Raw genomic sequence first — 12,918 nt, 5'->3', positions numbered from 1 at the left:
AAAATCAGGAATTCTTGGTATTTCTTCTACCTGCTCCTCTGCGTCTGCCCTCTCTTCTTCTCTCCTCATTTGGTTTTTCCAGACGCTTTCCTCCCGGATTTTCTGCTGCGAAACTCTTTCTGCCCTCATCCTACTTTCTTCAGAGCTTTGCTCTTCGCTACTCTCTCTCTCTCTCTCAGGGTTCATTTGTTCACGCGCTTGTACCTCCCCATCCTGACTCTGTCCTCCTTGCTTTGGGGTGCCTCCTCCCATGGTTGATCATGTTCGACCCAGACTTGCTCCCAGTCCCGGTGCATATTTCTTCTTTGTAGGATCCCAGCATGCCATGGCTGTTGGATTTTTGCATGACTTCTTCTCATGCCCTAGTATACCACAGTTGAAGCAGTAGCTGTCCAGCAACCTCTCATACTTGAAAAAAATCCACAGTGGAGGGATATTCTCTCTATCTAACCAGAATCCTGTAGGTAATGCCTTTGTGATATTGATGCTCACCCTAATTCTCAGATATGGCCTCTTGAGGACTCCATCCGTCTTTGGTTCTTCAGCTTCGACTAAGACTCCTAACATTTCTCCAATAAGGCTAGCAGTTTCTTTCTCCATGAATTCAAGTGGAATGCCATGCACTTGAATCCAAAATTCCATGAAATCATGGTCAACTTCAAAAACTGACTCGCCCTCTCTCCATAGCTTGAGATTAATCATATTGACATTCCATGGTCCATTCTGAATGATCTGCAACCCTTTCTTCCTGTCTTTGAAGCTTAATAGTATCTTCTTCCTTCCAATGTCTGTAACCGCCACTCCTTGAGGGTTTTCCCACATTCCTAGTAAAGCATTCTTGCAAGTTTTGAAGCTCATCTCCTTGTCACTTATTAACTTTCCCACCACATTTAAGCAATCTTTCTTATATCCCATTTCTCCCGGCTTGTTGAGCTTTATGACTTTTCCCTCGATGTTGTTCATGTTGAAGGTTAATGAAAAAGATTTTGTGTGTTTCAGGTTTCAGTGGTTAATGAAGAGAATGATGTGTGTTTCAGGTTTAAGTGGTTTTGCCGATTCAAGTGGAATGAGGATTATATAAGAGTATAGATTTGTTTGTTGAAGAAACAAGGCTGAAAAACTCCCTTAAATTTGGAGAAAAACCCAAAGTTCTCAGAAGACTCTCCTATTGAGAAAAGCAGAACTCCCTAAACAGAGCATGTAAAACGGATTCCACTTTTTATCTGCCAAATAGGTATTACACAATGTTATTAACAATTAAAACTTGTCCATATATAAAATACCAAAAAAACAAAAAAAAAACTTGTCCATATCTATATATAAATATAAGTCAATACTAAGAGTTTGACCAAGACTTTGGTGCTTAATTTTTTAAAATTATATTACAGACCAACAAACCACACATCAGTACATGCATAATCATTCACAATACTATGAAATATTAACTAATAATATCCATGACACATAACATGTCTAATTAGACGCTAAACAAATATATTTATGAAAATCTATTAATTTAGGTGCTAGATCAATCTTTAAAGAAAATTGTTAATAAAGTAACTAAAAGACAAATATGAATAAATTTTACTTTTTGATAGACCAATTTAATTAAAAAAATCTTTTAAAAATAAATTTAAATAATGTCTTTTTTTCGCAGGGACTACTATTAACCTTGAAATTTATGTTGTTCACTAAATTTTTAGTTGAGCTGCGTTTTATAACCTTGCTATATGTACCTTAAATTTGTTTACACTGGAAAAAATGTTGAGAATTTTTTAAACAATTATGCACAATGACAATAATAAAAAGGGGACTTCAGGAATTCTTTGAGAGAAAAAAAAGTAGGTTAAGAGAGAAAAAGGAAAATGAATATAAGGTAGAGGTGTACAAATAAAGATTACAAAAAGTAAATGAATATAAGGTAACTAATTCACATGATTTATCAGTTATAAGGAATAAAGTATAAGTACTGGTATTTCGCAAATTGTCTTTCAACAACAGTAAAAATTCAAGTTGAATACATCATTGCATCACAGCAACTCACAGATCGCATCATGAGAATTGAGAAATATTGAAACCAAACCACTTGCATTTTGAATGATTAGTTGCGTCAGAAAATCACTCCGGCAGATATTGTCTTGATACAAGACTCGGAAAAATATCACATTTAATCACCGAGTTCCATAATAATTTTTAATAAGAAATTTGATCCTAATGAAACTACAGGCTCCTAAAAATTACTGAATAAATAAATTTACAATGTTTCCAGAAGGAACAATAGATAAGGCAGGAGTTCTAGTACCAGTACCAAATGATTCTTGCTCCAATTCCTGGAGTGAATGAACAAAACTATTAGAAAAGATAAAACAAAATAGTATTAGATTCTCGTGTTATCAAAAGTTGAAGATAACTCTCATCAACACAAAACTCCCTTCACCACCTCTCTTTTGACCTGGACCTGTAATTAAACAAATAACAGCATTCTAAAATGACTTCTCAGACCAAAAGTGAAATAATTTAGTAAGAATAAAAGGTTAGAATAAACAAAATTGAATTGAAGCCATTGTCAACTCTCTGTATAATTTAATAAAGTAATCAAGAATTCTTCATAAATATAGTGTACAGAGGCTTTAAATGGATGGGATCTTGTTGAAAGTTGTAGAGTTACACATGTCAACAAGAAACATTAGAGGATCAATTTCCTATGTAAAGAAACGGTAATATGCAGATTGCCCACAAGATATTTCAGTTCTGCAATACCTATCAATTAGACCAAATGCATTCAAAACAAACCTGCCAGCCAAAAAGAAAAATGGAACAAAACAAACGGCAGGAAGGGAATGTGTTGGGTTTAAGCTTGATCCAAAGTAAATGTCACACTATGCTGAAAATATAGGGGTAGTTCCTAGCATTAAATTTATTTTTTATCTGACTATTTTAACAATCCCACTACATCTACACCCTTTATTATAATTATTACTTTTTATACCAGCATTTTCTTAACAAACAACATGCATTTTCTTTATTAACATCAACCGTTTGGTGTATGAATAGTGTTAATCGTATGAATAGTGTAAGAAGAGCCTTTTACATCAAAGTTTGATGAAAATCAAATTTAGCTTCTACCATCAGGCATAAATTGCAGAAGGAACAAGCAAATTTTTACCAGGAGGGGCAAGAATGGAGAGATAAAATATGAGACAATGCACAGAGTAATCTCACCTATCTAAGTCTCTGCTATTCTGAAACCATCCTCTGTCCCTGCTACCTTGAAATGGTCTTCTGTCCTCATTAGAACGTAATGGTCTTCTGTCCTCGTTAGAACGTAACGGTCCTCTGCCCTCATTAGAACGTGCCCACATATCTCCTGTGCCACGGGATCGAGGTCTGTCTGCAGAATCAACACTTCTAGAATCCTCAAACGAGCCAGATTGAGAAGGCGGTCTATCAGGAAAACCAGTAGTCCTTCCTATTGCCGAGCCTGGACCTTCAATGGCTTTTTGCCCAAATCGAATTTTGTTATCTAAATCACGGGTAAGAATTTCCAGCTCCCTTTCTTTCTGGAGTAACATTGATTCTTTATTGGTTGTGTCTACTTCATCACTAGAAATCTTATTTGAATTTGCTTCAGACTCTTTCCCAAGTTCCTTCTTCAAGTTATCAATTTCTTCTTTCAGCAATTTTTCCTCTGTTGTTTCTGGCCTGAAATGTCCCATTAGAAATTAAGAAGACAATGTGCAAAAAGATCAGAAAAATCACAAAAATTAGAACATAAACTGTATAATTATAATAAGGACAAGAAACATTTATCACGTCTTTAAAAAAGTTAATAAATTTACTAAACTTATAAGCAATCCTACATTCCAAACATACATTTTTTTTCTATTTTTCCAAGTCAATTCGGTCTAAAACAACAGCCATTCATATTCTTGACAATGTGAACCAAAAGTAAAAATCTTGTCGCATATTGCATAATTCACATTAATTAGAGTACTAGACTACTGAACAGGCTAGCAAGAATCACACCTATTTAGAAACTGAGTGAAGGCAGAAGAAAAAAAATAGAGGGGAAAAGAAAAAATGACAGGAATTTATCTTAACAACTAAGTAGGCAGTCCATCGCCAAAATAAGTGAAACAACAACTTACTTCAACTGATTTAGTCAATAAGGTAGCGTTTGGAAGAGAGACAGAGACTGGGAGACAGAGATTGAAATAAGACTCAGTATTGTGTTTAGTATAAGGTGGGAGACAGAGATTGAAATAAGAATGAAGCTCTAATTTAATTTGCATAAGGGGTAAAGTTGGAATTAATTAATTAAAATATGAGTATTTTAGGTATAAAATGTTATTAAAGTTTCAGTCTCCATTCCCAAAAATTTCAGTCTCCTGTGTCCTCACTTTTTGAAGGTACTTAAATTTTAGAAACAGAGATTGAAATTTTAGTACCAATTTCTGAGCTAACAAACATGAAACTGAATCCCAATCTCCCTCCGTCCCAATATCTCAAAACAAACGCTATGTAAGATAACAAGGCTGCAAAAAGATCTAACACCACTAGTGTTTAAAAACCCAACAACTTGAAACCGCATTTAACTTACAATTTGTATAACATTAAACTATTACCTTATTTGCATAACCACCTATACATTTTCACATATACAACTGGCTCTTGCAAAACTAATTAGGAGATACATTAACTACTTCCTTTGCCAATGTAAATAGCAACAGACTACTTTCCCTAAACAAAGTACACTATACAAAATGAAATCTCTCACTACGCGAATAACGAAACCCTCATTCGTATATTGTTCCAATTAGTTTCCAATGGCATAGAATCATCAACTTCAATTGCTTCACTCATAGTTACCAATTTGTGAATTGTAGCATGAGTCACTTTTCAAGTTTTGAATCATAAATCATAGGAAAAATATCAATAGAAACTTTTGTATATAAATTTTCCTGCTTCAAATATAAACTAAACACTTTTAAAACATAATGAGTAACTTTATGACATGAATGAAACAAAACCAGAAAGCTTAAACCAGAAGAATAATAAAAAAGGCAGCAAGCATTCTACATTAAGCAGGTCTGGCAAAGGTCCGCACCTAAATGATGTAATGTCGGCAGCATTTAATTCCACGATTTCAACCCTTAATCTTGAGATAAACAACTCAAAAGAAAATGACAAGAAAGATATCAACTATTACATATTATCCTACTAGGACAGGACTGCTATATAGATATGCTATACTGCCCTCTCAAAAACTCATATTTTTGTACCAAGAAACACTAACTAGCTTTCGACATGAAAAACAGAGCACCAAAACATCCATCAACAGAACTATAAAAGGAAGACAATCTTGAAGAAGAGAACAAAGGTAGTCATTCCAACAAACTGAATGACAGGACCAGCATTGACATGTCAACTGTTAATTGTTAAACATCAATTTGCATAAAGGAATTTACATAAGTGGAAGTCATGTTATACAAGCACAACTCAGTCAATATGATCAGTGTTATATTCAAATAGCTGGGACAACCTACTGTGAATTCACTAATCAAATCATATGTAGAAGGACTGTAGCAACTATGGATACAGCCCATGCCAAGACTTGTAGCCAGCGAAAGGAAATTCAAGTGTTATCGCAACAATGCATCATAAATTCATAAGGCTCAAATGGTAACAAAACAATATCACTATCAAAAACATGCACAAACAAACAAAACAGCATGACAGACCTATCAAAACGGCGATGATCCAATTCAAGATCAATCTTCTTCCAATCCATTCCCTTCTCCTCCAGCAAAACCTCCCTAGGCTTGGCATCCCCAAAGGGATTCACCTTCGGCTTCACCTGCAATCCGGCAGGCCCCTCGGAGCAACTCGATTGCGCGCTGGAGGGCCTGCTGGAGTGTGCACTTATAGGCCTCTTCGATTCAATCTCCGAATCGAGCTTCTTCCAATCCAATCCCTTTTCCGCCAAAACCTCCTCCCTTGGCCTCGCTGCGCCAAAAGGGTTCGGCTTGTTCGTCTTCACCACTGCCTCCATTTCGTTCACGGAACCGTTGCCTTGCGGCGGGTCCAGCACCAATATCGGCCGCTCCCGATCGCTGTCACGTAAGTCACGTGTGTCACGCTTGCCACGTGTCCAGCGATCAGGCTCTGGACCTGAATCGCGGAAACCAGAACCAAACGTGGAAGATCTAACAGGAAGAGACTTCTTACCAGCCGTCCAATTATCCACCTCATCCGCCCTAGAACCACCAACACCGCCATCTCCATTGCCACCACTACTGCCACCGCCACCGCCGAGAGAGCCGTACCGGTTTTGTCGACCGGAATCGAATGCCGGAACTGGTTTCTTCAACGAAGCCCAATTGTCCACCTCGTCCGCTCTCGAAGGTTGATCGAAATCCGAAACCCTAGAACGAGGACCGCCCCTGCGCTCTTCATCGAAATCGCCATAGGATCTCCTCCCTCCGCCCCAGGAACCGTCGCCGTCGTTACGGTCCAGACCTCGGCCAGGCGGCGGGACAGAGCGGCCGCCTCCGTAGTTAGAAAACCCGCGGCCGTACTGCATTTCCTCGGCGGAGCGTTCCTTAGGCCCTGTCGGGAGGCGGAGCATCTCGTCTGGCGTTAAGCCCCTCTGCTCCCTCGCGAATCCCCCGCCACCACCACCGCTGCCGGCGGAGTTGTTGAACTCCATGAGCGACATCTTCTTCTTCTTGGGCTTGGTGCTCACGGCCTCCTTCAGGCTCGGGAAGTCAAACGATCCGGCGTCTCCACTACCTCCGGCAATGGCCGCGGCGGCCGCAGCCTCCTGCTCCTCCTCCTCTGCTCGCTCAGCATCGGCGGCCCACGCGCCTATGTTACTCCTTCTTGTTGACATTTTGCGATCGGAAGGCAAGCTCAATAACAATAGACAGAGATAGAAAGAGAAAAGAGAAATAGAAACAGGTATAGTTTAATGGTTATTCGGGGCTCCGTTGATGGAGCCGGAGCTCCGAGAACATGCGAAAGCGAAGACGAGAAGAATAAGAAGAAGTTGATGAGAGGTTAGAGATACAGTTCGCTGGGAAACGGAATGAGAAAAATGGAACGTTGTGTTGTATCATGTATGTGTTGTGTGTTGTGTGCTGTGTCATGTATGTATGTATGTGTAATGTGTAATGTCTAATGTGTTTGTCAGGGGCTTCTGTTCTCGGGAGGGCAATAGCCTCACGCGCGTATATTTAAGTTAAACCACGCGTCTTAAAAGAGAGGTTTGTATTGGTCGATGCCTTTCACAAGTGTCCGAGAGCGGAGAGTGGTTTCACAAGTATTATTTGACTATATTTGTTTTGAGGTAATGAGACTCAAATTAAAATATTGAGGTTCACTACTATGTTTGATGGTCGGAAGTTTGAAATAAAATTTTAATATCGAATACAAATTTTAATTTTTTTAGTATTTTTAAAAAGTAAGGATATAAAATATTAAAATTTATAAGAATAGAGACTAAAATTTTATGGTAGTGTTTGATAAAAAAGTATTAGAATTAAAATTTAGAATAAATTACCAATTATGTTTTTGAATTTGTAAAACGCTGACATAAATAATCCTAATATTTGATAACGACAATCATATCTTCGAAAAAATTAAAAACGCTATAAATCTATCCATCAGTGAAGAAAACCCTTCTCCGTTAAACGGAGCTTGGTGATGTGGCAAACGAAATTTCAACGTGGCATCCGTAAAGGGCTTCAATCCCTTTTCTCTCTTATATAGAATTGAGAGAGAACGTTTTTTCCAATTTCAGCAGAAAACAAAACCCTAACCATTACAAGTCCACCTAGAATGAAACACAGAAGCAATTCAACTCTCTTCATCTGCTCTATTAACATCTTTTGATCTCTGTGTGTCGTCTCAGTCTCAACACTGGAAACCTCCCTTTCAAGACCCCACATGCATTGCATACTACTGTGCCATTCTTAGAGCATTCCTCCACCCCAGTAGATTCCTCCTTCGTTTCGTCCATCCACTGAAAATAACGGCACCCAGTGTTCTTCGTCTGCCCAACACAAAAACCATTCATAAGCTCAATTGTCAATGGGGGACAAATGAAGCAGAAAATTCATACATAACTTCCACAGAAAACATTCTCTCTCAATTCTATATAAGGGAGAAAAGGGATTGAAGCCCTTTACGGAGGCCACATTGGAATTCTGTTTGCCACATCACTAAGCTCCGTTAAACGGAGAAGGGTTCTCCTCACGGATGGACAAATTTGTAGCGTTTTTAACTTTTTTGAGGGTATGATTGTCGTAATCAAATATTAGGATTATTTATGTCAGCGTTTTACAAATTTGGGGGCATAATTGGTAATTAACTCTAAAATTTATTATTGTATTTGATGGTTAGAGAATAATTATTTTCTACATATAAATTATTTTTTTATATAAGTCTATACAAGTTATTTATATTCACGCACACACGTTTTTTTCGTGCCGTTACTACACGTTCTTCTTCTTTGTTATTTTTTTCTTTCGTTATCATCGTCATCAATATCACTTCCTTTTCCTCCTCCTCTTCTTTTTTCTTCTTTTTTCATTAGAATTTTTTCTCCTTGTTCCTTTTTCTCCTTCTCCTCCATCATCAATTATCTCGTTGTTGAAGATAATGAATAATTCAAGTTCAAATTGTCAATTGAATCAAAATAAAATTGATTATTGTTTTGAATCCAATCAAGTGACTGAGGTGTGATTTGATTCTAGTTAATTTTTTCGTTAGTAATTTATGATTCTGTAGGTGAATAATGTTTCATCATTGATGGTTTGAATTGAATATAATGTAAAAGTTCTACATTAAAAAAATATTTTTCTGTATTTACAACAAATTTGGGTATAACACGAAGATATTTGGGTGTAACACGAAGATATTTGAGTGTATTTGTTTTGTCGATTTTTAGCAAATCGATGGTGGTTCGATATCTAGTGGTCTGGGAGCGAAACTTACTCCTCTGTGCGAGTACCAATTTTCTAGAAGTGCATCAAAGTGTCTTCGATTAGACAAATATTAAAAATAAAGATAAAAAAATTCGTAAATTGACAAATAAAACTTAGTAATTAAAGTTTTCGAAAACTAAATATATGGTAAATAAAAAGGTTTGCATCAGAATTGAAAGAAAATAATAAAAATGCCTTTAATTAAATTAAAGGATTCTTATCATAAACAATAAAATGCAAAAGGATAAATTAAACAGAGAAAGTAGAGAACACTTAGTAAATAAGATTAATTGAAATGTTAAATTTACAGAAAAATAAATTGAAAGAAAGGAGAAGGTGGAAGGAACCCTACAGAAAATGTAATTCGAATGCAAACTTAGAAATTTCCTGGGATATGAGAGTGCTAGAGTGTTTTTTTTTCTGAGTAAAAGTTCCAACCCTTATTTCCTAACACTTCCTAGTATTTATAAGCTATCTTACATAACGGACAATTAAGTTACAATTAATTACAATTAAATAAAATTACAAATTTGAAATGTAATCCCTTTTGGTAACCGTTCCCGCTGCGTGATTGTAGATATTCCCCATGTTTTCCTCGTGTGATAGAAGTCACTAACCTTCCCGCTTCCACAACTATTCGACTAACTCTTCGAAGGCCTTACTCAATTTTCCGAATCGAGTCTTCTACTCGATTTAGCTTACTCGATCAACAAAACAATTGAAACCCAAATCAACGTTGATTACTTCCAACTTCATACTCATATGCGTGTCTTCTCGAGAAACCGCACTTGACTTATCTCAATTCAACTCACTCTTATCGAAAATATTTTCGATCAACAAATTGCCCCTTGGATTAATGTGATTGCCTTCGATAACATTATTGAAGAATAAAGCACTTAATCCAAAAGACGTCAGTTTTTCAAATCAGTAATAATTGTTATTTAAACTCCCATTATTACTGATCCACTCGATACGTCTCCTGAGACCTACGCTTTCTCTTTCTATCATTTCATCTTCCCCACGAAGTTACCTCTATTCGCATTCCTTCTACAGTAACGGCTACAGTGATACTTTAAATCTACCACTCTCTCCTTTGTTCAAATTTCTTGAACCTTATCATTTTCTGAGTTTTCTCTATATCAAGAAACTCTTTACAAAATCATCAACCTTTATTCTCTTTTACTCTTTTTTATAATGGCTGGCTCTTCCTCTCAAGCTGTCACCTAAGATAAGGGTAAAGGCCCCAAAATAGTACCGCCATCTCCACCGGCCCTTCGTATTCTCAATTAAGTCAATGATGAAGTCATTGACGATTCCCATTTGCAAACCAATGACACCAGAATTCTAATCACCTTTACAATCGGTGCCGATACACATTGCTTTCTTGGACTGATTGAATCTCTGGAGAAGGCAAATAAAAAAACTCTCTTTCTTCCCAAGTGCTGTAGGAGAAGATTTACTGATAAATCAATCCTTTAACATCTCTCATTTTATCAACTAAAAATCTTTCAGGGACAACTCAAAGATTAATCCTCGGGGATACGATTTTACAGCTTGGTATCAACGTCTTGAACCTACTAAAAGTGCTGACTGGAAAGCTTTAGGAATCCATGAACTACTAAGGCTCTCCCACTTCTCACTTACCACATACCCTTGGATGATTGGAGCCGTGATTTGTTTCTACAATAGAACAACAAACAACTTCCACCTTCCATGTGGAATGATCAGAATGTCTCTTCTTGATGTGGCTGCTATTACAGGGCTTCCAATCAATTCACCAGACTGTACCCCTGACATGCAGTCCAAACATCAATACAATGTGGTTTTAACTAACTCTTACAGTGACTTTATCGCCCACAACATGGGTGCAGAAGGTACAAAAATCACTGAAAATAAACATGTTGCCTTCCTGTTTTATTGGTTAAATGCAATCCTATTCTGTTCTCAAAGTATCCAAATGTCAAAACTCTACCTTTCTTTAGCTACTCTTCTCCACGAAGAAAAAGCCCTCAATTTGGCAAAGCTTCTTCTAGGACATATTTTCGAAGAGCTCGGTCAATTTGTTTGTGACCTTCGAGACAACAAAATAATCAGTGCAGGGGGCTCTCTATGGCTTCTTCAACTATGGCTTAGTTCCATTTTTGAAAATTTCATGACAAAACCTGAAGGTGGTAGTACTGATAAGCAATACATTGAAGGTTTTTGACTGTCTGAATTCAAACCCAATTTTCTGGACACCGAATCAGATGAAGATAGATTCTGGGCTGTTTTCTCTCTTTTCAATTCTTGCAAAGATTTCGAAAATGACTAACTCAATTTTACTCCTTTCCTACGTCGCTGATGAGCGGATATTTTATACGCTTTTTGGGGATATTTTCATATAGTTTTTAGTAGGATCTAGCTAAAATCACATTTCTGGACTTTGCTATGAGTTTGTGTATTTTTCTGTGATTTCAGGTATTTTCTGGCTGAAATTGAGGGACCTGAGCAAAAATCTGATTCAGAGGCTGAAAAAGGACTACAGATGCTGTTGGATTCTGACCTCTCTGCACTCGAAATAGATTTTCTGGAGCTACAGAAGCCCAATTAGCATGCTCTTAATTGCGTTGAAAAGTAGACATCATGGGCTTTCCAGAAATATATAATAGTCCATACTTTGCTCAAGTTGTGATGACGCAAACTGGCGTTTAACGCCAACTTTCTACCATATTTTGGTGTTAAACGCCAGAAACAGGATACAAGCTGAAGTTAAACGCCCAAACTGGCACAAAAGCTGGAGTTAAACACCAGGAATAGCCTCTGCACGTGAAAGCTTCATTGCTCAGTCCAAACACACACCAAGTGGGCCCCAGAAGTAGATTTCTGCACTATCTATCTTAGCTTACTCATTTTCTGTAAACCTAGGTTACTAGTTGAGTATAAAAACTACTTTTAGAGATTCATTTAGTACCTCATGACATTTTATATCTGAATTTGTATTTCCTACAGGATGAGTCTCTAAACCCCATGGTTGGGGGTGAGGAGCTTTGCTGTGTCTCGATGGATTAATACGATTACTTCTGTTTTCTATTCAATCACGCTTAATTCTATTCTAAGATATTCACTCGCACTTAACCATGATGAATGTGATGATCCATGACACTCATCACATTCTCAACCTATGAGCGCGTGCCTGACAACAACTTCCATTCTATCTTAGATTGAGTGTTTATCTCTTGGGTTCCTGGTTCATGAGTTTGACTGCCTCTCCTAATAACAGAGCATTCAATCCGTGAATCCGGAGTCTTCATGGTATAAGCTGGAATCAATTGGCAGTATTCTTGAGATCCGAAAAGTCTAAACCTTGTCTATGGTATTCCGAATAGGATCTGGGATGGGATGACTGTGAAGAGCTTCAAACTCACGAATGTTGGGCGTAGTGATAGACGCAAAAGGATCATTGGATCCTATTCCAACACAAGTGAGAACCGACAGATGATTAGCCATGTACATGAACCATTTTCACTGAGAGGACGGATGGTAGCCATTGACAACGGTGATCACCAATATACAGCTTGCCATGGAAGGAACCTTACGTGCGTAAAGAAGAAGACAGTAGAAAAGCAGATATTCAAAAGTCAGAGCACCTCCAAAACTCCAACCTATTCTCTATTACTGTATAACAAGTATTTATTTCATGCTCTTTTACTTTTTGCAATTAAAACTAAGAACCATTATTGATATCCTGACTAAGAGTTACAAGATAACCATAGCTTGCTTCAAGCCGACAATCTCCGTGGGATCGACCCTTACTCACGTAAGGTACTACTTGGACGACCCAGTGCACTTGCTGGTTAGTTGTGCGGAATTGCAAAATTATGATTGTAATTTTTGTGCACCAGTCGCAATCGCGGTCCTGCTTGGCTGGATCGTTTACTCTTTCCTGATACTA

The 12,918-nt window shown here is 37.5% G+C and overlaps 2 protein-coding genes across 2 annotated transcripts; both read right to left on the bottom strand.

Annotated features, from left to right (window-relative positions):
* Nucleotides 1–258: 258 nt before the first annotated feature.
* Nucleotides 259–963, bottom strand: LOC140175577 (uncharacterized protein At4g02000-like). Its single transcript, XM_072204091.1, has one exon. It carries the CDS (start codon nt 961–963, stop codon nt 259–261), a length of 705 nt encoding a protein of 234 aa, XP_072060192.1.
* Nucleotides 964–2,069: 1,106 nt separating this feature from the next.
* LOC112715138 (eukaryotic translation initiation factor 4B2) lies at nt 2,070–7,429 on the bottom strand. Its single transcript, XM_025766896.3, has 3 exons — nt 5,742–7,429; nt 3,223–3,702; nt 2,070–2,458 (listed from the first exon to the last, which is right to left on the bottom strand). The coding sequence occupies exons 1-3, from the start codon at nt 6,890–6,892 to the stop codon at nt 2,434–2,436; spliced, it is 1,656 nt and encodes a 551-aa protein (XP_025622681.1). The 5' UTR covers nt 6,893–7,429; the 3' UTR covers nt 2,070–2,433.
* Nucleotides 7,430–12,918: the final 5,489 nt, after the last annotated feature.

This window comes from Arachis hypogaea, chromosome 10 (assembly GCF_003086295.3).
Source record: "Arachis hypogaea cultivar Tifrunner chromosome 10, arahy.Tifrunner.gnm2.J5K5, whole genome shotgun sequence".
NCBI classification, from domain to species: Eukaryota; Viridiplantae; Streptophyta; class Magnoliopsida; order Fabales; family Fabaceae; genus Arachis; species Arachis hypogaea.
The sequence above is the reverse complement of the archived record's forward strand: the minus strand, read 5'-3'. Positions and strand labels throughout refer to the sequence as shown.